At 37.4% G+C, this 25,627-nt stretch overlaps 1 protein-coding gene across 1 annotated transcript in view; it reads left to right on the top strand.

Annotated features, from left to right (window-relative positions):
* LOC140157249 (uronyl 2-sulfotransferase-like) overlaps nt 1-23,242 on the top strand; it is a 31,163-nt gene extending 7,921 nt beyond the window's left edge. Inside the window, exons 2-8 of the mRNA XM_072180376.1 lie at nt 2,752-3,239; nt 4,290-4,439; nt 6,404-6,483; nt 15,099-15,243; nt 16,923-17,020; nt 19,754-19,914; nt 21,098-23,242. Of these exons, the coding sequence (XP_072036477.1) occupies nt 2,752-3,239; nt 4,290-4,439; nt 6,404-6,483; nt 15,099-15,243; nt 16,923-17,020; nt 19,754-19,914; nt 21,098-21,288 (1,313 nt within the window). The 3' untranslated portion in view covers nt 21,289-23,242. The remainder of the gene's footprint in view (nt 1-2,751; nt 3,240-4,289; nt 4,440-6,403; nt 6,484-15,098; nt 15,244-16,922; nt 17,021-19,753; nt 19,915-21,097) is intronic.
* The last annotated feature ends 2,385 nt before the right edge of the window (nt 23,243-25,627 follow it).

Here is a 25,627-nt window from a genome sequence, read left to right as displayed (position 1 = left end):
CCGAAAATTGTGAAATGACGGTCCATGAAGCCTTTCTTTGTCACGCTTTTCCATATTAGGCTTATAAATTGTGTTAAAAATAGGGCCTAAATTGACAAATGTCGAAAGCAGAAGCGAAAATGGTCACTTGTTTATCCACTACGCATGGGGGTGTATGAGGTGGATGTTCACCCCTGAGAGGGAAAATTTTGCAAAATTTAAGTCCAATTGAAGACATTTGGTGCACCATTTAAACAGAAAAAAGGACCCGAACCCAATTTGCAAGATTTCAAACTGACACATTTTAGAGACTCGCAATCACTAAAACATGCATGGATTAATGCTGACAAAATGTGATGGGCCCTACATATCGGGAGTAGGTCCTAAATGCCAAAAGCCGAGAATAAATGCACAATATCGGTGTTTCTCTATTCAAATCTTGCAATATCTGAACGCGTGACGCTTTTCAAGATTTTGTACGCGTTGGACTTTGGGACTTTGGATTTGAAGGAGTCAGCAAAGTGCCTGAACGCGTAAATACGCGTGTTTTGTGCGTTAAAGAAAACCCTGCTGTATGGTGTCAAGTCATAGCTCACAAATCTGGATTTCATATTATGTCCCATCATTCAGTGGGACATTCCACCTTACTGTAGTACCGGGGCCGGGTATAAGCATAGACCATCCAAAGATATGCATTATGGGATATGATGTTACAAATCTTCACTCATAATTGACATAAATAATGTGTATATTTTGTTTTGGAGAATATTTGCCAAGAAATAGTTCATGTTAAGGTAATGCTGACTGAATCATTTAAGACTGAATGTTTTTCCAAATTGAGAATGAGATGCAGACACCTAGAAAATTGATTCACACTCATAACACAAAGCTCCAGCATTGCACAGTCATCCAATCTAATTTATAGCATCTCTCGCAAATTTTGAGATGTCTGGCCAGGGTCAAACAAAAGTATTTATATCATATGTGTTTATATTTTGTTTACAACATATGCCCAATCTTGCAATATTTGATGCTTACAACTCGCCACTAAGAAACTCTAGAAATATGCAGTATGCAGGTATGCAAAATGAACCTGCCGTAGAAAACATGGATTTATACAACACACATGTAAGGCGTAAGGCCAAAAGAAATTGTTATGTCCTCAAGTGGTAAAAATGAAAAAGTTTGGTCGGTCGGTTGATTATCCTTTTTTTTAAACCTTCATTTTTAAAAATCCCCACTAAATATTAAACAGGGGCGGATTTAGAGGGGGGCGCACCCGGTGTGCGCAACTACATCCCCCCTGTGGAGATTTCTCTTCCATCTCAATTCTCCATCTCAATTCCACCTAATATATATTCAATCCAGCTGGAATTTCTTTCTTTATTGTTTTAACTGGATAAATCAATTTAAATTAAACATAATTTGGTCTGAAAGTAGAAAAAGTTGTTTTGAAATAGAATTCCAAAATCTGCTGTATGTTTTAATTTTTATTCACTGTTTTGGATGAAATTAATATTACATCTGGAAGAACTGTTAAATTTTGTTGAAATTCCAAAATCTTTTTGGTAGTGTGCGACACATTTCAAATGGAAGCCTTTGGATATTCAGGTACACAATGAATAATCTAATGAACCAAGAAGGGGACATTATTAATTAAGATACTTACATACATATCTTTCAAATAATCTTTGTGACATCACAGATATTGGAATATCTGTGGTGACATTGTGACTAGTAATTGGAAACAATGTATGGGGCAGGTGTTAATTAATCATTTTATATGTGATAATGAAGATGTCAAGATGACAAATGTTTTGACATTAGGATTTGTGACTTGATCTGTAGCTAGTTGAGTATTTAATAGCCATGGTTGAACTAAATACATACATGTACTTGAACACTCTCTCAGCCATTTTAGATCTTTGGGAATATTAAGCTTATATTTTTGTAATATCATAATTTCTACCCATTTCACAGAATTTTATATTGTACTGCATGTGCATGCATTCAAACTACCATCTGGCAAGAGCTATCGTGTGCTAGTGTTCAACATGCTCGCGATTCCACATACTGTGGCTAGACTATTACACTTGCCTGTTGGGGTTCTCAACTTTATTTCTTTGAGGGCCACATAGGGGCCAAGCACATGATAACTTGATAAGCATACATGTACATAGTGCATGCTTGAGGGCCAATACGTTCCAGTTTTTTCGTTGTCACATATTTCGAGTTGGTCAGGGGCCAATTATCAGTGCTGGTTGGGCAGGATTTGGCCTGCACATCAAAAACACCCGGGGGCACTCACATAAATTGTCTGCATGTGTGACCAACAAAAAAAGGAAAAGGGGGTGTTTTTAGGCAAGGCAAGTTACGCAAGTGAGGCATTTAGGGTAATTTTGGTAAATTACGAGTCCAAAAAGGGTACATTTTTTTTCATTTTTACTAGCCAAAAATCTCATTAGGGGATTAATTTTATATTAAATTACCTTATTAAGGGCCTAAATTTGCTGGTATAGAATAACTCGTTTAGGGGTGTTTAAAGAAAATTTGGTCACACATGCATACACTATACGTGAGTGCCATGAGTGGCCCCCCTGGTCGAAAACAGAACATTCAAAACATTCATGATCATCTCCTGAAAGCATATCTTTTCAGGAGGCAGGTCTATACAATTTTGAAACTTGAAAACTCATTCTGTTGAAAGTGTTATCTAAAGCAAAAGGTTTAAAATATTATAATAACAATAATTAGTTGATTTATATTTTTCAGAGGTGAAAGTTACATCAGAAGATTCATCTTCCGACTACTCTTCAGATTCCGTATTCGATGAAGTCAATGATGACGACGAAAACAGAGACACAGACAATAAACTGGTCAATAATGGATCACACAAACCTGCTCCACCAGGAGACGAGGAAGAGACAGAGAGGGACAGAATTCTTGAGATTGAAGATGAAAATGGGGAAAATAATGAAATAGATGATGACACTTCTGCCTCAGAGAGTGGGTTTTCAGAAACCAATAAATGGCCATGGGTGCAGAAACAAAACATACCAGTTAATAATGTTACAGAACAGGTGAACATTGATACTGGTAACAATGTTGTAAGGATAATATCACCAGCTGCACCTGAAGCTCATGTTGATACATCTTTAGAAAAATTAATAAGGAAAGGTGTGAATTATTATAAATGGGATGACAGAGATCCTGATTCTTACAAATCACTGCCACTGAAATCAGAAGAAGATAGTCCTGCAGTAAGTCATATTTTGTTATTTTATGTGTTTCTTTCTTTGTTTTGTACCCCTTGCTTTTGGGGATATTGTGATACATGATTGGTGTGTGTGTGTGTATGTGGTATGATGTGTGAGGGTCTGTATGGAACTAAGGCTCCCGGGGGGGGGGGGTCACTCGCATACCAAAGTGGTACGCATGCTCGTCCCCAAAAACGTCGAAAAAGGGTCGATTTTGGCCTTTTGGCAGCGTCAACATTTTCAGAAAAAAGGGTGCTTTTCAGGTAAAGATTCGATGTTTAGGGTATCTTTTTTCAACTTCAATGGGTTTGTTTTAGAGTTTACGCCATTTAGGGGTCCATTTTAGTTTCTTACACGGAATTACGCCATATTTTAGAGGTAAGATTTTCAGAGCCTTTTTCAACACGGATTACGCCATTTAGGGTCCATTTTTGAGGTGCTGGGACGAGCATGCATACCACTTTGTATACGAGTGACCCCTCCGGTAAGGCTCTCACCAATTCCTGAGTTCCCGTCCGTCCTTGGCCTACCCAGGTCAAAATTCATGGGTCAAAGTACCAAAAACGCTCAAAAAAAAAAAAGGAGAGAAGGTGAAGAAAGAAGTCACTTGTTACCCCCGGGATTCGAACCTGGGACCCTTCGCTGCCACCCACACGAGCACCTACTTTGCTAAAGAAGGACACATAGTTAGAACCAGTCTAATTTGTTTTGTGCATACAGACCTAATGCTCTATTTTTTGGGGGGAAGGAAGAAAGATGAGGAATAGAAAAGTTGTTTTCTCCAATCCAGTCTTGCACCACAGACCCGTCAGGGGTGGAGCACAAGACCTTGGATTGCAAGCCATGAGTGTGTACATGTACATATACGCTGTCTGGCCAGTAGTTTTGTTAGTAATATATATATTATGTGTTTACAAATGATTGCGCTTTCGGATTTTGTGAGATGGTTGTGCTTACAGTCGCTTCACGTTGTGGTATTTTGTAGTAGTGTTGGGGTATATAACTTAAGTTGGTACATTATTCTAATCATTCTGTATTGCATCTTCCTTGCAGCAACTGCAGGACCGTGTGGTGTTCAACAGAGTGGGCAAATGTGGCAGTCGTTCTGTGATCCTTCTGTTACGCCATCTTGCCATAGTCAATAACTTCCATATGATTTCCTCTGAAGTGTATAATAGTACGAAGATGGATACAGCTTGGCAGGTATGTTTGTTAAGATTTTTATGTGAATTTTTATTGCATTGTGTACATATATTGCTTTTAAAGGAGAATGGTCTGGTTTCATCACATGCTATTGTTACCTAAGGTGCTGTGCAATAATTATGAGCCCCGGGGTAAAATTTCAAATGGCTCGCCAAAATCGCTTGCCCTCCCTCTCGGCCCGCCAAAAATCGCCTGCCCCCCTCCCTCGGCTCACCAAAAAATCTTTGCCCCCCTGCACATGTCAAATTTTTGGGATCCCAATTTGCAAACTTTAAATGGTCTATATTTATATATATATGTATATATACATGTTGCGAGCAGGAAAATTTGCATATTTAAGCGTTTCTGTACGATTTTTAAGCCTTTTTAGAGCGATTTATTTAAAAGGTGCCCCAAGAATGTGTGCCAAAAATCGCTTGCCCCCCCTCGGCTTGCCAAAAATTGCTTGTCCCCCCTTCGCTCGCCAAAAGTTTCTTGCCCCCTCCCCAATTTTACCCTCCCCCAGGGCACATAATTATTGCACAGCCCCTAAGCACTTTCCACATGGGTGTGGACTGCTGATGACAAGTACCAAATTTTATTTAAAATTTAAACAAAGTCAGAGTTGAACATTATCATGATGATATTTGTATTCAGTATGAAAATTACAAAAAAAAATGAGTACAAACAAGCCCAGTATATTGGTTCAACTTTTCTTGCGATAGCTCTTGATATTTTGAGAAAATAGCTCAAAACTTGAATCCTATACATGTATTGGCCAGTACATAATGTAATTTGAATGACCATGATCATTGGGAAGGGGATATCATTCCTGACTAAAGAGTCATGTATCCTGAATCTAAACAAGGCAATTTAAGAAAAAGGGTATTTGGTATAATTAATATAAAATAGAATTTAGTGACAGACACAAAGGCATTCAAAGAAACGTTTATTGTCAAATGTCATCTACAGAGTCATCAATCATGTCGGGTTATAACGAGGTTGTCTATACAGTTTCACCAGGAGTTTCACACACACTTGGTAGACAGTGATAATTAATTCATTATCATATAAACTGTTTTGAGGCTCAGAAACATCAAGAGTGATTCATCATCAGCACTTTATTACATTGGTAATTTTATCCTCTTCCTGATTTGATATGATTCCATCCAGAAAGGAAGAAACAGGGTCATGGGTCATTAATCATGTTATCCTATGCTTAAGCTACTCAGTGATGAATTTGATAGTTATTCTTGCGTTTTCAAATAATGGTTCCAGCGTTCCATGCAGGGAGGTGTGTCAATTTTATACAAAGGACAATTTCAGGTTTATAATTTTATCTAATTGCACACATTTTATATGCCTCCAACGTGAAGCATACATACTGTGTTTACAATGCCCTTCCCTCCATCCTTCCGGGGGATACTCAAGTTTGGTTTAGGTAGGGGTGTGCCGCCGATAATTTAAAAGTGGATCCATCAAAATACCAATTTTTAAAGAAATTTGGATGGTCGTCAATAAACCAAAATGGTTGAAAAAGCACCCCCGTCTAATCTAAATGGATGAAAATGCACCCAGAATCGGCCGCACAGTCCCATACCCTCATTTTCACAAAGAAACACCCCCGCCCCCGTGTGTAATTATTCATTTTACCACAGATGTTCTGTCATGATGAAAAGAATGATTTATATGCAAAAATCTTTAGTGGTCACCTGCTACTTTTGAAAAAAAATTGGACAAAAAACACAGCAATTACTTTCATCATGGAGGGATGGTTTTTAGGCAAAAATTCAAAATGGTAAAAATGTGACCTGTGCAGTTATTTTAATTATCTTTGATATTTACTCATCCCACCCCACACACACTATGTATTTACTGTGTATAAAAATTTGTTTTGTTTCTCAAGCTAAAATTTCTAATAACTTACCAAATGAAATTAATGTGCCTTGTTTTTTTGTTTTGTTTTTTGTTGTTTTCATTTGCAGGAGAGACTAGTCCATTCCATAGAACAATTCCAAACACCATTCATTTTTCAAAGGCATCTGCATTATGTTAACTTCACAGAGTAAGTTTAGCTTGTATTCTTTTCTTTTCTTTTTCTTTCTTTTTTTCTTCCTTCCTACCTTCCTTTCATATGAATGAACACAGCTTGCATCACAGATTCTATGCTTAGAATCTTTACTAGCATGTATCCCCTGCATCAGAGTTATAGCCAGCACAATTTTAGTGCATGCCAGCTAATTTTAGTAGCTGAGTGTGTGTAAGGAGGGAGATTAAGAGATGAATTCATCCATGTAGCCTAGGGAGATTAAGGGCTACACCATTCATCCATGGTGTAGCTGTTCTCTCGCCTTACTTATACACAGCTACACCACGGATTCATCTCTTAATCGCCCTATTCGGATAAATTCATCCCTTAATTGTAATAAACCAAAAAAAAACAGCATCTTGGTTTTATGGTTTTAACTTGTGCATTTTCTGTGATTTCAACGTTTTGGCATAACTACAGAATACCCACCTCACCTCCCAACACAGCGTTAGGGTTAGGGTTAGGTTAGGGTTAGGGTTAGGCACCCTGAGCCAGGTATTCTGTAGTTACTCCAAAGTTTTTTGTGTCGGTCGGTGACAAATATGTATTTAAGCTTAGTGCAGGTCGGGAAGACCCTGTGCCGGATATCCCCGACCGGCGTGGCTAGAACACTGCCCCGCATCCAGTATGTGTCCATGCAATAACGTACCTGTTGGCGCGTGTACATACACAATGTGTTTATTTATTTGAAATTATCACTGTTGTGATGTGCCCTGAGTAATTTAATTTGATGATTTATCTTCGTTTACAAAGTTACATGAGTGATGACATTTTGGGGGAATTCCCCTCTCAAATTGAGCAAAACAAGTGAATCATCTCTAATTTGGAATATTTGGAAACCCCCTGAAAATGATGTAATGGAATTCCCCTAAGGAAGTGATGTAATGAGAAAGGTTAATGTTATAATTAAGGCTTAGGAATTCCCAAGATCACATTTGGCTATTAATACTTGGGATTTCCCATTGCTTGATATATAAGAAAATGTAAACACAATTATTGTCACAGTTGGTAGTGTTGATCTGAGCTAGCTAGCTAATATGTGACTCCTCGCCACAACTGAGCCCGGATGTCGCCAGTGCCACTATTGAGATATGCTCCATCGAACTTAACAATAAACAATAGGAAAGAAAGGATTTATTGACTGTTTTATTGATTTTCACTACTTAAATGTCAAGTACTATAGACATGATATACATCATTTTAAAGCTAATTTCAAGCAGAATATTTTGGTTGAATATCTCAAAAATGATGATTGGCGACATCCGGGCTCAGTTGTGGCGAGGAGTCACATATGCTTACAGTCCAATTCCTTCACAGAAAGGAAATTGCAAACCAGAAATATTTGATGTAGTCAAAGTACTACTATTTACCAGTGTTGTCGGAGAAGATCTAGAATACGTCAAAGAACGTACTTCTTCCAAGAAAGGAAAATATATTGTTCTGTCGACTTGCTGAAGTCTGGTGTTTTAATTCAACGCAACTGTCAATATAAGTGGGGACAACTGCATCGCAGTCCTGCTCCCTGAAGATATTGTGTGAAAGGTGGAAATAGCACCAAGTTTGGAGAAAGCAGCGCAAGGAGCTAAGTTTAGAGGGCAGCGCAAGGAGATAGCGCAAGGAGAAAGCAACGCCATATTTGTGTGAGGATTTTAAGAGCAAGGATATTTATCAATGCAAGTGTACAAAGGACTTCGCTGATTTTCGCAGGACAAGTGATTAAGGATATATACATCAGCCGTCTAGAACATTGCAAGAACTTTATGATCACCAAGAAGAAGAATGCTGGCTAAGTACTAAATAGATAAAGAGTGATTATATTTGATTATTGTGTATGTGCATTTGTTGTCATATATTGTACCAATAATAACGTGCTTTCAATTAAAGACTTAGATTTTGTTAGCTTAATCAAACAGTGTATTTGTGTTGTGCATTCATGTGAGTTCGGGTAAAAGGTGATTTTGGCCTTGAGTCAAGTACGACTCGTAACACTGGACTTACAAATGTTCACATGCATTGAAAAGAACTGAAACCTGAAAAAAAACCATATTTTCTATACATGTTTTTCACTTGTTTAATGGTAGGTGGTCAGAATGTTTCACATTTTGTTTTGTACATCACATTGAGGCCTGTACCAAAATAATCCAATTCCCAAATTTTGCAGTTATTGCACTTGTACTAAAGTTTTTTAGTTCAATGGTAAAAAAAAAATTTGGCCTTTGCCATCCCACTTGCCTTATACAAGGAAAAACGCAAAACTGAGCCTCACAAAGTTTGCCAGTTAGCAATGCACTTACTAAATATACATGTAGGCCTACAGGCTAAGCCAAAGGGTTTTAGGAGTCGGAGGCAATGCAAATGTCTGGAGTGTTTGGTCGTACTGGGTTTCTAGTGCTTTAAGATTTGGTTCAGGAAGTTGCAATTTTAAGAGTTTGGTCACAGTAGGTGCCTGAGCATAGGTATGAGTAGGTATGGATATTAGAATTACCAACTGTCCTACAATGTACATTTATATTATATGATACTTGGTTATCAGCTGCTCAGAAGCTTAAAAGCATATATTTCTTTGTGTGCAACATAATCCCTATTATTTTACACCTCATCATACACATGAACCTTTGACTTTGTCATTGTACATGTATTGTAATATAATTCACATATACTTAAAATGTTAAGGGGCTGTGCAATAATTATGAGCCCCCCCCCCCCCCCATGTGAGTCCCTGTGAGTGTGGGCTTTATTTTTTTCAATATTTAAGTACTTACAAAAAACTGCCAGCTCAGGCTCCCCTCTGACTAGCAGTAAACTCCAAATATGAAAAAAGAAATAAAGACATTAATTTTATAGAATTTGGACCCTGTATAGGACTGATTCAATTCTAATATTGCAAACATGACGTATTATAATATAACAAATTCACAATCAGCTATATGACTATGAGTTCATTGACATCTCTATCCATTGTATGACAATATGTTGCTTTTCTCAATAAAGTACTTACAAATACTGCCAGCTCAGGCTCCCCTCTGACTCGCAGTAAACTCCAAATATAAAAATGAAATAAAAAGACATTTTATATTAACACATTTTTCCTAGATTTAGGCCTGCTTAACCCTAACCCAACCATGTCTCACTAAAGCTCACTATTATGTGTGCATGCATTCCACGTGACTTGATGACGCAATTAGCCTTAGCCGCAGTTTGTGGCCCTCACGGACTTAGCGAGCGCGTAGCCCGAGCAGGCGCCGTTCAACCGAAGCGTGTAAATAGCAACAGAGCCAGAAAGTAGTGCTAAATTAGCTCTAAATTATTTTAAGTCATATATACCCAGGGAATTGCTGCCCGGGGCAGCCTAAACTCGGTAGCTACAGGTCAGTGATCATGTGCGTGGCATGCGAGGGGTCCCGGGTTCTAATCCCGGGGGTTCCAAGTGACTTCTTTCGTAACCTTCTCCTTGTTTGTTTCTTCTTTCCCATCCGATAGCAAAAAACCATGGGTAGGGTTGGGGTTAATTTTATATAGTTGCACTCTGTATAGGACCGATTCAATTCTAATATTGCAAAAATGTAGGGCTTATTATAATATATTCTATTACCCCCACAACCCATTATTCAAAATCGTGCACTGTGATTTGTTGAAACGCGTCACGTGAAAGACCATTATAATTAGCAATAAAGTGGCCAGGGCAACAAACTTTGTTTTTCTCGCATCACAGCACACTGCAAAGCGTGATGCAGTATATTAGTGTTGCTACGCATTCTACGCAAAGCATTACGCTTGGTTACGCGTTCTGCAATACTTGCTATCACTTACGCTTTGGCTACGCGTAGGTGCTCCACCTTGAGGTAAACAGCTTGAAATATTTGGGCAAAAAATGTGATATTTTCTCAAGAGAATAGAAATAAAGGGTGCAGCATTATCCTTTACACACAAATAATGTGTCCTCGGCAGTAAAAACGCCCGGGTAAAAACGTTTAAATAATGGGTTCGGCTGTGCCTCACCCATTACTTACGTTTTTACTGCCTCGGACACTATTTGGGTGTAAAGGATAATGCATTACCCTTATTTCTTTTAAAATAAATTCACAATCAGCCAGTCGAGTTCATTGACATCTCTATCCATTGTATGACAATTATGTTGTACTTGTAGCATTCATAGTAGTACCTGTGGCAAATACATACTGAGAAAGTAGTCTATAATTTATTATTTATATCATAATATATCACATGTTTAAAGCTCAGGGCAGCACTGCCATATCTCCAATAGCTCCCCTGAGTAATGTTGTGTATAAATGCAATCATGCTTAAATGAATAACACTAACCAAGGCATCTATTGGAGATAACCAGTGTTGCATTCAATGCATTGATCTATGTCCAATAGCTCCCCTGTGTAATGTTGTGTATATATGCAATCATACTTATGAAAAACATTACCCAGGGCAGCTATTCATCTCCAATTGCTCCCCTGCATAATGTTTTTTGGTATAACTTTTTCTTTGGGCCACAATTTTCAAAAAACTGGTCTGTGAAAGTGCAGATTTGTCTCTGTTTTTTAGCAAAATTTGCAAAAAAAATTTGCAAAAATGTTTCCAAAATTGCGCAAATATACTGTAATTTTGAACAGAAATGATCAAAAATTAGTATATTTTTGGGTGTATTTTTCATCAAATTTAGTATATTTTTTAGTATGTTTTCAGCATCCTACATCCTATTTAATTCAAAACAAAGAACTCCCCACTCCCACTCCGAACTCCACTTATAGTTGGCTAACAGATGTTGTGGGCTTGAATGTCACAATGTTGGCATATTGAATTCCTGTGAGAACGAAAAGGCTGTAAGGATGCGTTTTTACATGTATACTGCGCCAATAAAGTATCCTTACAGTTGGAAAAATAATCACAATTTCCAAACTGAACGATATTGGGGTAAATTTGGTTTTTTTAATAGATGCACTCTCTAATTCTGCACATTATGATACCACATTGAATCCAATGTGACTTCAAGAAGCAAAGTTACAAACATTTGAATAGACGAAGGTCCAGCTTTAAAAGTGACAAGCTGGCCTATTCAAAATGCCACAGACTAGACATCTGGTTTGAGAGTGGTGAATGGCTAATTTATGCGATTGGCTTTAATTTAAAACCAAAGGAACAAACGAAAATGGAAAGAAAAGAGCTGACAAATAAAACGCAAGTTATGAAAAGTACAGAGAAGTAAAAAATGAAATAAAAACTGCTTTTAATAACGCTTTTGAAGAAACTGTGTTGTCTCTTCGTTGCCCTTGTTGGAATCTTTTTGCGCCTTGTATACAAATGTAGGCCAGTTTGTCACTTTTAAAACTGGACCTTCGTCTATTCAATTGCTTGTAACTTTACTTCTTGAGGTCACATTATATTCAATGTGGTGTCATAATGTGCAGGATTAGATAGTGCATCTATTAAAAAAACAAATTTACCCCAATATTGTTCAGTTTTGAAATTGTGATTATTTTTCCAAGTGTAAGGATAATATTGGAGCAGTATAGTATGATTGTCTCATCATGACCGAGTTGATATCATGTGTATCAAATTCTTGTTACTTTATCAGTGTGGTTTGTTTTCTTCCTCCAGGGTTGTGTCATTTAGGTGTTGTGTATTATCTTATCAGGGGCCTTGTATCTGATGAGTACTTAGCAACAATGTTTAGATTTGTTCATAGATTTAGGGCCTTGCCTTCCTTAGAATTGAGCATCAGTGATTACCTTTTCAGGCATACATAAAACATCCGGGGGGTCACTCCCATTGTGGCCTGTACACCATCGGCGATAATAAAAACGCGTAAAAGGGTAGTTTTTTAGTGGGTAGGCACGATCGCTGCAGTAACACGCTTAGGGTGTCAAAAACATGAAATATTGGAAAAAGGGTAGCAAAATTGCAATTGCTAATACGCGGAAATGAAATTTAGGGTATGAAATTTGCTGCAAGGAATAAAATCCCTGTTTAGGGTGTGAAAACACCTGTTTAGGGTATTGTTTTAGCCAAGGGTTAAATCCTTGTTTAGGGTGCTTTTCAAAAGTTGATTATCGCAGATGGTGTACAGGCCCACCCCCCGGTAAAACATGTAAAAAACCTGTCCTGAAACTGTAAATGCTATCCTTGGGTGTCTATTGCTTAAATGTTCATACACCTCTACATAAAATAACATTGTGTGTGTTTTTTTGGTAGCTGTATTGAGCGTGTAAAGCTTGGAAATTTAATGCTCCGCAAAATTTTGCCCATTCAGTGGAGCCTGGTTAGTGGATACACTGCATCCAGTGCCCATGCACTTCTTGTCACATTACAAATATAAAACCCAAGAATGAAATGAGTCTCTTATACCATCTTTCTTGGTCAGGGGGAGCAAAATAAAATTTTGGGGGATCAGACGAAAAAAATGCAATTGCATCATACAATACATAGAGACTGTATGTCTTCGAGCTTTTCGAAAAAAGGCTTATTGGGATGATGTGTGTGCGCAGCGCGAAAACAATTGTATTTTACACTATTTTCGCCCATTATCCGGCTGAAAAGGGCTTTATCCTTACAATGTGTGCGCGTAGCGCGGAATTTGTTTGTATTTTACACTATTTTGGTCCTGAATTTTGCTAGAAAAGGGGCTCTTGCCCTTTTTCTTTTCCTTTGCCCTCCTGATTTTCTCTTTCATTTTTTTGTCAGAGGGGCACTTTTACTTTCATTTTTTGTCAGGGGGGGGCACTCTGCCCCACCTGCCCCACCGCTGGCTACGCTACTGCTCTTATACACTCCAGAAAGACATGTGTCATTTTTTCACGGGGTATACCAATTAACTCAAAATATTACAAAGTATCATAAATCTGACACTAATTATCTGGTATAAATTATAGCTTCAAGTGATGTGACTTATGGCTGCTGATACCATAGACTAAAGCCATGATTTCTCTGTGATACGGAAAAACAGTAAAAATCACGGAATTCTGGGTTTGCTCAGAAATTTGAAAATGCCACAAAATAGTGACAGAAAAATTCACAGAATTCGGGGTTTGCACACGGATATTTGAAAATGCCACAAAATAGTGAAAAACTGTGCAAAATGTCTACCTTTTGTGTTGATTTGCAAAATAAAATATTAAAAGAAAAGTGATCATTTAGCAGTAATCAACCATTTAAACAATATATTCTAGTATTAATTCTAGGCCTTCGATGCAAGTCTCTGGCCTTACTACAATTAAGTTTAAGACAAAATTTACTTTTCAGTGCTTTATTGTGGAAAACGGAAAATCATGAAAATCGTCCAATTAATCTGCCAATTTGTAACACAAGATTTAAAATTTTGTAACATGGAGAAATCATGGCTTTACCATAGACTTCGTATACAGAAACTACTGAAGTGTGTAATTGATATGATAGTAGCTAGCACTAGCAGTTGCCATAATAATGTATTGGACCATTAGGTGGATCTTATTTCAATTAGTGAGTCATTGGGTGAATCTCATAGATCCCATATCTGTCTGAGAGTTATGTGATAATATCCATGCATCATAATAATAAACTATAATACAGATATAATTGATATAAGTGTGATATACTTACCGTGCTGACTCGAGTATAGCCCCACCCCTTTTTATACTTACCGTGCTGACTGGAGTATAGCCCCACCCCTTTTTAGGTGAAAATGTTTCAAAATTGAGGGGTAGGAGACCGTAGGACTATACTTGAATTAAACAATTAAAAGCTATATTAAATATAGATATAATTGATATGAGTGTGATATATTATAAACCGTGCTGACTCGAGTATAGTCCCACCCCTTTTGGGGGGGAAAATTTTTCAAAATTGAGGTGTGGGACTATACTTGAATTAAAAAAAAACAAGTTACTTATTTTTTCGGTTTTGGAGTATCTCTGGACCTAGAGCTAAAAGCTAAAATCATTCATGGTTGACTTACAACAATAAAATTTGTTTTGTGTTTTAAATTTGCAAAGTGATCATTTGTGACACGATCAAGGGAAATGAGTCGGATGTCGCTAATATTGATTTCGAGATATTAACAAAGAAAGTGTTAAAATTCTTTTGTTTTATATTGTTTTCAGCGATTGATAAATTGATGTAACTTTGCAAAGAAAGGTTGTATCAACATGGGATTTTCAGTCTTTGAAAGCCCTAAATGTCCTCTTTAGAAACATGTGAAAAACTCATTTTCAACCAGGGTCGACATGCGACTCATTCCTCTTGATGTCACATTTATGTTCACGTCATACACATTAAAGAATTCAAAATGGATACAAATTCAATGTATTTTAAAATCATTAATAGAGTATGACATGAACACAAGCTAACAATTTGCATATTAAAAACACAAACATTTTGTTGTTGTTATTGTGATTGTTGTTGTTGTAAGTAAGTAGATATTGCCAGTTTGTTCCAACTAGTGGATTATGATTGAGCTATGTTTTATTTGGCAAAACAGAATAATATTTTATAATCCTAAAAATTAGTGCTGTATTTTTCTAGAATCAGGAGTAAGCATTTCACATAGTACTGCTTTAAAAAATAAAAACTGTTTAAATTAATAATGTAACCATTTTGTTTTCTTGTAGTTACGGTGGCAAACCCCCTGTGTACATCAACATAATACGAGATCCTTTTGCTAGGATGGTATCACAGTACTACTTTAAAAGGTTTGGAGATGGCAAGCAAACTGATAAGAATAGGTTCAGTGGACCAGAAGAAGAAAGGTACCAGGTAAAAACAATGATTTTTAATCAGTTATCTTAGGCCAAAAAAAAAAAGGTTTGTCTCAAAGCTTGCAGCATTTGTAAATTGTGAGATTTGTGACTCCTCGTCACAACTGAGCCCGAAGTCGCCAATCATCATTTTTGAGATATTCAACCAAAATATTCTGCTTTAAATTAGCTTTAAAATGATGTATATCATGTCTATAGTACTTGACATTTAAGTAGTGAAAAATCAATAAAACAGTCAATAAATCCTTTGTTTCCTATTGTTTATTGTTAAGTTCGATGGAGCATATCTCAATAGTGGCACTGGCGACATCCGGGCTCAGTTGTGGCGAGGAGTCACATTTGGAAAAAGGTCTAAATAACAGTTTTTTTTTATTTCAAAATTTTTTTTTAACCAAAAAATTAGACGAAAATCAGATTTTTTTTTCTCCAAATACCATGAAAAAAGTCGGGAATAAAAAAAAAAAAAAAATTGCATTTCGCATTTGTTTTCAAACCACTCGTGAGCTTTGAGACAAACCATTATTTTTTTTTTTTTGGACTTACTAGAGGTCGCCGGTTCAAATCTTGCTTCAACTAAATTTTCTTTGCTCCCTTCTTCATTTAATATCGTAGAATTCCTTCTACAAGCATATATGCCTCTAAAGGAGTTTTTTTTTTGATGAAAGAGACAAACGGCAAATACCCTCCATAAAAAAGTCAGCCGCCTGTATCAGTAATATAGTTGCGCAAACTCCAAATAATGTTTTTGTGGAGAGTGTCTGCATGTTGTCTCGTCCGGTTGAAAAAACCCTTGGTCCGTAGCCAGGATGTTTTTGCAGGAGGGGAGGGTGTGGAATTTTTAAAAATTGTAGTATACAAATATTAAATGTTTATGAGCACAATGGTAAGAATATTTTCATGAGGTGAAATATGGACTGTTCCATTGAACAAGGCTTTGCCGAGTTGAATGGAACGGTTAATACTTAACCAAATGAAAAAATTCTTTCCATAAAACGAATAAAAATATTCAACATTTGTTTTGTATAACTCATATAAAAAAAAAATTTCTTCCACTTAATTTTATAAATCACCAGAAAAACAAAAGAAATTAAAAAGTATTACATACTGTGTTGATTTCAGAGGCGACACCCATACCTAGAATCGGCGAGTCTGGGTAGTCTCCGTGCGCTCCGCTCGCGTCTGCCAGCGTTGCCATGTTAGCTGCGCGTCAGTGCAATGGAAAAAGTACTATTGCACAGGCGCGGAATGCAATAGTCTTTTTCTATAAATAGCAAGAATAATCGATAGTAATTGACCAATCAAATGATAAGAATCTTTGTATGAGTTATGTAATAGTAAATATGGTAATATGGTAGCTCAGTTGTATAAATTTGCCTAAATTTCCATCATTATTTCATCCGTCTGAGGTTGCAAGTATAATTCTCGGAACTGGAAAGGAGTTCAGTAATGTGACTTGGTGGAGGGGTGGCAATTGGCAGTCTTCATATTCCACTAGTTTGTTCTAATTTGGACTTTCTTGGGTACATTTTAACATTTTCCACCTGAAAAGTGGACTTTTTTGTCGACTTGCCAAACCCTGTGGCTATGGCTCAGATGTCAGTGACCTCTTGAGAAAAAGAACAACACTTTAGATATGTTACATAATGATTTCTGATATTTTTTTCATTTCTTTAACAGACTTTTGATGAGTGCGTATTAAAACAAAAAGCTGAGTGTACAGGCAAGAAAGCATTTTATATCGTGCCGTTTTTCTGTGGCCAGCATAAATACTGCAGGTAAGCTACCAAGATTTTAGGACTCGGACATGATAGTAGAGTCCAATAAAGTACTGTATACGCCAATATTTTCGCGGGAATATATTTTCACGGTTTCATGTATCATTGACAATTTCACGGGTTGTTAAATTCGCGGTTGTGGATATCTCCTCAATAGAATAACATAGTAAAATGCTTAATTATCATGTTTTCGGGGTTTTATTTTCACGGATGCCTCTTGATCAGCGAAATCCGCGAAAATTAAACCACCGCGAAAAATTTCAGCGTATACAGTAGTACTCACTGTGGATCTTTCAAAGTCTAGCAGACTTCTTTCTTAACACTATTGTTGTTGCGGCAATCTTCTGTTTACTGCAGATGAAACTGGTTGCTCAGCAATGCGGTTTGACAGTTTTTTTTGCTAGAAGACCATCAAATGCATAACTAAGATTGTATTGCCCCTCGTCTCTGTTCATGACATTGTCTCGTTTCCTGATCGGTATTGCTTCCTTTATCCAACGTTTGTATCTGTCAGCTTCATTGCCTACCACCTTAGCCTCTTCCCAGTCTATGATATGACTGATCTCTCTCCATGACGTGGTCAGTGATGGCCGACTTATTAATCTTTGATTGAGATGCATTTCTGATAGCTGGAGTTCTTACTGCTGCCCCTGATCTTCTTGCAAAATGAACTGGCAACCACATTGCTGAGCCAACCAGTATCATCTGCAGTAAACAAATAGCCTGCTCGCCATGGTCACTCTTTCTGAGAATTGGATGTAGGTAAGAGACATGTCTCAGAAGCTTATTGTCTATTGGCAAGTAGGCTACGAGATGCTTAGTGGTCGCCATATAGAACTCCTTCATACAATGCATTGGTATCTTCTGTTGGTCAGAAGACATAATGGATAGTGCAGATCTTGTCTTTTCATCAATCTTCATCCGTGACATGGATAGCTGATTGTCTGCCTTGGTGTACTCAACTGTGAGCAGGTGTTTTCCTGCTTTGTCTTTCAGCACTAGGCTCTTATTAATGAAGCAACCCATTGTCAATATCAGCAGCTCACACATAGCATCACGCAACAAATGATTCTGTAGCCCTTCTGTGTGGAATTCTCTGGAAAATTGGCTCTACAGATACATGAAAAGCCAATTGGGCTAGGAAGGCTTTCTGTTGCAACCTTGTGCATCTTATTTTCCTGTATCTCTCATTTTTCTCCTGGGCTTTCACTGTCCTTTCCTGTGCAGCTAGCTTGGGCAATTCTTGAAGGAGGAAGTACTGTTTGATTGCTTGCCACTTCTTAACTATTCTGTCTAGTGCAGGAATGAGTGTAATTAAGTGTATGAATATGTCATCATCCAGCTGAAGATCAATCAACATGTTGATGTAATCATATCTGCGAGAACAAGAGCCCTTCAACCAATAGAAAAGGTCTATAGCTAGTTCCTCAGCATTCTCCAAATGCTTTAAGCCCTGCTCTAAATGTGTTATGCACAACATGTATGTTACATGGATGGAATGAACATCATGAGTCCAGGGAGCCCTTCTTGGAGTGTTGTATTGACTGTACTCTATATAATTTTGTTGGCATTTTAGTCCATCTGATGACAAGCTTATTATATGAGGGGTGTGAGGGTTCAGATTAAAATCTGAATTCAGACTTTTTGATCTTGATTTTGATCTCTTTTTCTGCACTTCCGCTTTCCAAAAGTATAGGAACTTTCCAAATTTCAGTTTTTCAGACTTTTTTGTCTGTGGTCACTCTCACCCCTGAGTCTGATTCTTGAAGAGTTTTTATAATTTCCTTGGCAACATCACACCCCCTGGTATGTCCAAAGAATATTGTCTGTAGGAATCTAACACTGATCTTATTTCTCTCTTCTGACCAATACCGGACAAGTAGGCCACACTGCTTTTGGGCATTGCATGTCTCATCAAATTGAATGGTGTATCCAGTAATAAAGCCTATCCAATAATTCAGTTTATAATAAATTGACAGACAGCATCCCTGTATTTCTGCTTCTGAATCATTATACAAACACTGTGTAAATGTAGTTACACATTTCTTATTTCATACTTACCTTAAGGTTGAAATCAAAACTCGACCGCCAGTTGACTGGCGGTTACCGCGTCCCATTGTTTAGAACAATCAGTGGCGGCGCCACGGGGAAAATGCCCCCAGTCAGAACTGTTGCCCCGAAAAAACCCAAAATGACGAAAATTTCCATTTTTTGCGGTAATTTTGTGCAAAATTTGTTGATTTTGCCTCCCTGAAATTCACTTTGTCCCCAAATGCCCCGAAAAAAATCCTGGCGCCGCCACTGAAAACAATCGAAACCGACTTCAACCGGACGGACCGGCGGTCAAGTTTTCTTGATTTCATTCCTTACCTGCTAATATTTGGAGAATAAAAGAAAGGATTTTCTCTTTTTCGTGTCATAATTGCATGATTCGGCCCTTCGCAAGCAAGCAAGCTTGACCACGCTTCGCAATTTTGACTGCGTGCATAGTTTTGATTTGCAACTTTTGAAAATATACCAACTTTCATATACTGGTATCAATCTTTGTCAATTTAGAGTCAAATTGGAGCTAACAAGATTCTACACACAACCTTATCAATCAAAATTGTCATAACAAGATCAGGTTTGGTGTAGGACGGGTTACATAAGTGCAGACTTTCTTTATTTGAGGTGTTTATTATAATTATGTGCATGAACTACACCATCATTTTCTTATTCCTTATGTTGTTTAAGGATCCCATCTAAGTTGGCCCTGAACCAAGCTATTAGAAATGTAGAAAAGGAATATTTATTTGTGGGCATCCTGGAAGAACTTGAGGACTCATTGAGTGTGTTAGATAGACTGCTACCATCAATGTTTAAAGGTGCCTTGGAGCATTATCTACATCCTGTTGGTAAGTGGCCTTAAAGGTGCATGGATATATAATTTGGTTCACCTAAGTTTGGTAGTGACGTATATATGCATATTTCGCTGGCTGCAGTATCGAATCATGCAAGTAAAGATAATCGCAAAGTGTGTACATGCACGTGTGAGAGAGCGGTTGCCAGCACGCTTGTGACGCAATCGCAGAAAATCATTGACGTCACTACCGAACTTGAAGCGAACCAATGGATAGACCACAAATTTTATCATATTGTGTTTATGACTGGGCGTGTACAGGTCAGAAAGTTCCGAATAACAGTAGTGTGTCTTTTTTCCCAATCTTTGTCTCCCCTACCAGGGCATAATTTAGTTGGTATCGCATCGCAGTTTGCTACTCAATCTAGGTCACTTGCGATTCATTATTTTCGATGCATCATGACATCACAGATATAAACATAAATCTCCTAATTTGCATATAGTGGCCATTCCTCCAGCTAGCTTGTCCATGTGATTGGTCCTTTAGCGATCTAGGTATTTGTCTATGGTTATTAAGGCTACAGGGTTATAAGGGTACATAGTTTGTTTTTTATCATTATTATTTTTTTTATTTAAAATTTGTGGGAGAGTAACTATAGTATCAGTATGTGTCACAAAATGTTAAGGTAATTTCAAGGTCATTTGAGGTTAAAGCCATATTGTAACATTGCTGAGGAGGATGCCCTCAATATTTTTCAAAATTCTGTTTTTTACACAATTGTACTGTACTTTGTTAAACTAACATCCCCTGCAAAAATCAAGGCTTTAGGTGCTGTAGTTTTGTCAAAATTTTAGATTTTGAATAAAATGCAGGAGCCATCGTTTTATTATTACGATGGAAATATTAGTCGAATGCTTGTACGTACACGGCGTGTGCGGGATGGTACATACACATCTAAGGCCTGTGCTGTAGCACAACCGACAAAGTGACACGCATTGGTGACATCTGTGTTTTCTTTGCTTTACCTCAGTTGTTCGGCTCAAAATTAAAAGGGGTCATATCAGACAGCAAAAGCTAACATTTTATGGAAAAGAAATACTGATCTTTTATGGAAATGTTACAACATTAACAGCTTTAACTAACTCGCCAGGGGATTATCTGCAGTTAGATCATTAATGATGTAAATTAATTAAGTTTTTTGATGTAGAAATTTCAACATTTTTTTTTCTTCTAACAGGGGAAGATACTAACCTGGACAGGTCCAGAACAACAACTCTCCACAAGAAGAAACCATCTCCTGAAGCTGAAAAGATTATGAAAGAAGAAATGGTAATTGAATACCAGTTTTATAACTATGTCAGAAATAAGTTTCATAAGACCAGAGAGGCACTAGGTATTACACCGTACACATCTAGGCCATCTTCATGACACATTGGAAAAGTTTTAGAAGACGGAAGTTGAAGCATTAGTCTGACTGTGTATGCGTGATTTGAGCTGTAAGCTTTCCGCTTGGTGCACATAGTGGGACTTTTGAAAGAGAAGCTTTCTTTACGGATATGACAAGAGTGAACTGATGATTAGCAGTTTTACAGGTAATCTGATGAGTTAAGTAAGTTAAATCACAATGATGTGTGATAGGATAACAAGGCACTTCAGAGACATGGAATTTGACCTCTTGTATAGATGGAAATTGGAGCCGGACTTCCAGCACAAAAGTGAAAATTCAACTCCATTTTAACTTGATGTGTGTCAAGCCTGTGTCGTACTATAGTATTCAGCAAATTCCTTCAGCGGTGTCTGTATGCTCTTTCTGATTATTGCCTTGTTATAGTGTAAAAAGAACTAGGTCACACGATGCTATGCAGCGTGACCAGCGATTGAGGTGCTGATATGATGATGACGTGATTCAATTTTCCAATCAGAACCCTGCTGAAGAACTATGCTGAAAACTATAATCACTCACAAGGAGCATAGCATTGTTTTCAATGGTGTCCAACACTGAAATAAAAATAGGTTGCTTGCGATTACTTATAATTAAAGACAGAGATAAAAACAATTTATCGCGTCTGATGTCACTGTCAATTACGATCCTTGATTGGTTTACACAGGTTAATCAGCGTAAAGGAAGACCGATCTATCTGGTGCTGATCGGAGAAAAGGAATAGCAGCAAATGGCGAAAAAGTTCGTACTTTTACAAGGCAAAAAGCAGCTTTTCTAGGCATTGTGGACATGGTGCCTTCACCAAAGAAAGTTTCGTACTATAAAGACCTAACTTTTGAGATGGTTTGCATGTCGAAAGGTGCAAAATCAACAATAAGGCGCCCGGTTATAAATCCGCGTTCAGCAAGTCATCATCACGACACTTGTAAACAAACCGTGCTCGAGTTTGATTGACAGGTGACGTCAGACGCGATAAATTGTCTGTATCTTTGTCTTTCATTATAGTATGATATGGATATTGCTCTTTCTTACTAGGAGTCAAATATTTATTTACTTTTTTCGATTTTATGATTTTAATAAATTCTATATGTGCCCATCCACCACAAACTGGTCGTAAAGTCGGCATTTTCCATTTTGAGATACAATCAAAAACAGTAATTGGATTTCTATGTTGAATATACTAGGAATTTGACCTTTGATGAACTATAACTTCACTTCCAGATGTCCGATGAAGCTGGTTGAGGTGTCATTTTGAAGCTGAAAGTGAATTCTTTCAAAATCTGCAATAAACAGAAAATGATCTATAGCCGACTTTACTACCACTTTGTGGTGGATGGTCACATATATTCAAAGCATAACAGTATATGAGTACAAACCTCAGTCATGTTCAAGGGTAGCATAACATTTGTAGGCCTTTTATACAGGGTGGTTTTTAGACCTTATACAGGGTGGTTTAAAAAAGAACAAAATCATTTAAGTATCAAGTATAGACTTTTCTAGCCTTTTTGGCAAAAAATGTAAGGACTAAATCATAAGAAGAATGTTTTTATAACTTCCCTGTACTACTTCATGAGCAATAAGTAGTTCTGTCTCCGGGGGTACTCAAGTTTGGTTTTGGTAGGGACGTGCCGCTGAGATTTTGGAAGTAGACCCATAAATATACCAATTTTTCAAGAAATTTGGACCCATTGATATACCAAAAGTCAAAATTTTTGGCAGAATTTACCCAAAATTGTCTTAATTTTTACAAATTTTCCCAAAATTTTGGGAAAATTTTGAAAATTTTGGGAAAATTTTGAAAATTTTGGCTAGATTAAGGAAAAATTGGGCTGTTTTCCGAAAAAATTGAGAACATTTTGAAAAAAGGACCCATTCATATACCAAAATAGGCTTTGAAAAAGGGGTCATTGATATACCAGAAGGCTGAAAATGCTACCCATGTTTGCGCACGCCCCGTATGGTCATTTGTACTGAGTACCCCCGGTTCTGTCTATAGATATGAATTATGGTGCTATATTTGTAATTGTTATTTACTTAATTTCAAACTATGCAATGTTAAAATTTGTGTATTACATGTCCTGCCTCTTGGTAAATATCTGTGTCAATGTGTATGTTAATTGCAACCACTTTTGTTCAGAATACTCTATTTACATGTACCAGTACAGGTCATTCGACACAACAGTAACACTGATATAGTATAATAATACGCACCAGGTAGCCAGAAAAGCTTGCTTGGTTCTTATTGTGAAACAGTGAGTATTCTATGGACTAAATAAGTGAACTAAAGAGCTCTGCTCAGTCCACTCAGTGACATGTAATGCACTATGCAAGTACGTTCCCCAACCCTCTATCCCGGGGAATGTGGGAAAGTGATGGGGCCTGTAATTTTTGTTCTGACTATAATCAAATTAAGTATTTCTTGGCCAAACTGGAACATGTGTGTTGCGTCCATGTAGTGTACTAAGCGTGTACACAGTGTAAGGCGTGTGTATACTTTCTTCTGTATTCGCATGTGTTTATCGCGGAGCCACTAGTGTTCACAGTGTTCCAGTTTGGCCAATACTTAATTCTTAATTTAAGAAATACTTAATTTTAAGAAATACTTAATTTGATTATAATTACATTTAAGTTGATTGAGCACATCAACAGGACAGGTTTAATCCCTATGTAATCCCAGCTTACAATCGCTACCAGTGCCCCACATTTCCCAGGATAGGTGGTTGAGGAAGTGGGTAAGGAATGCGTACATCATAGCTTCAAAATGTATCCCTTTCTTTCTGGGCATTATGGCCCCGTCCAGCCAATAGGCCAACCAAAGAATAAAGAGGAAGCTGTACTGAAATGCAATGTGATTGTTTTCACCAATTTTGTAAAGTGTGCTTTCAGGCAAAAAAGTCTTAATTTGTAACTATAGTATTTCTTACAATTTAAACAAAACATGTTTTGATTGAAGATGATCAATTGAAACCATTTTCTATCCATCCTTGTACATGTTCCAAGTCCTACCTAAACCAGTGCAGGTTGCTGGAAATATAAACCCCTTATCAATATCAGGTCTTTCTGTTAGCCTGTGATTTGTATTATTAGGCCTGTTGTAACCATACACATATGACAATAGACATGGTATCTGGTATTTGCATTGGAATGTCTCATCCGTCAACATAAAAGTGGAACAGAGAAGGGCATGATCATTTATAAAATAATTGTTCCAACATTTTCCCTTGATTGCCATTGCAGCAGCTATGTACATTATAATAACATTATAGTACTTTATGCTAAAGGCATAATAATTTATTATGCCTTGAGCGTAAAGTCACAAGTTGGTAGTTTTGAGACCTCCTGGCTGCTGAGTTGGTGTTCTTTATATGATGTGCACCTGTACAATACAGTAGTGTGTCTTTGTGAGTGGAACATTCTGCAAGCCAGTAGTATGTCCCTTGTTAATGGAGCAAAACATGCACAGCGAATATTCACAAAGAACAGGCTTGTACAGGTGTCCGTAAAACAAAGAAAATCAATTCAGCAGCAAGGAGGTCACAAAACTATGACTTTAACGCTTATTTCGTGGGAACAGGTCAGAATTGTTTCAATGTGTTTTTCTATAGATGTAAATAATTGTAAGAGATATTGATCAAAATGTTACGCAAATCAGTGGTGCTTACACTTGTGCCCAGGATCAAATCATTTCAGAAAAATCTCAACTTATTTTTGTTAATCCTTCACAGAATAAACCTTGTCCATTAAGGTGTCATTGAAGCATTAAATGTAGTATCAAATGTAGCATAAACCTTCAAGTCTTAACTTGGTTTTTATGTGTTTGCTGACCAGACTGATACAACATCTTTTTGGTGCAAATTGAGGATTTCAATGAGTTCTCCAAGTGACTTCTTCAGGATAAAACTATTGGGAGTTCTGCATGTAGACTGCCCCTTGTCCACAGAGTGTCATCTTGGGCCACCCCATGTCCAATGATATAGACAAGGCCTGCTTGGTCTCTGCTGACAAGGGCTGGGCTTTTGTGAATGGCTCTTTTCAGAGCCACCAAAACTTTTACATAAGCAGATAGATGAGGTCTGCTTGTTCTCTGTTGACAGGGCTATCTTCATTGAACAGCTCTTTTCAGAACCATCAGTAGGCAAGGGACGACCTACTTGTCTTATTCTTAGGTACTTTGTCCTGAAGAAGTCAGAGCTACTCCTGACAAAAGTTGACAGTTCCAACATTGTCCGACGGCGAAGCTGCTAAAAAACTAATTCTTATGAACTCATGTCGTAAAAGCCTATCCCACAATTTATTTTCACCAATAGAGGTTATCTGTGTTCTATA

This window comes from Amphiura filiformis, chromosome 7 (assembly GCF_039555335.1).
Source record: "Amphiura filiformis chromosome 7, Afil_fr2py, whole genome shotgun sequence".
Classification (NCBI taxonomy): Eukaryota; Metazoa; Echinodermata; class Ophiuroidea; order Amphilepidida; family Amphiuridae; genus Amphiura; species Amphiura filiformis.
Note: the sequence above shows the minus strand (reverse complement) of the source record. Positions and strands in the feature narration are given on the sequence as shown.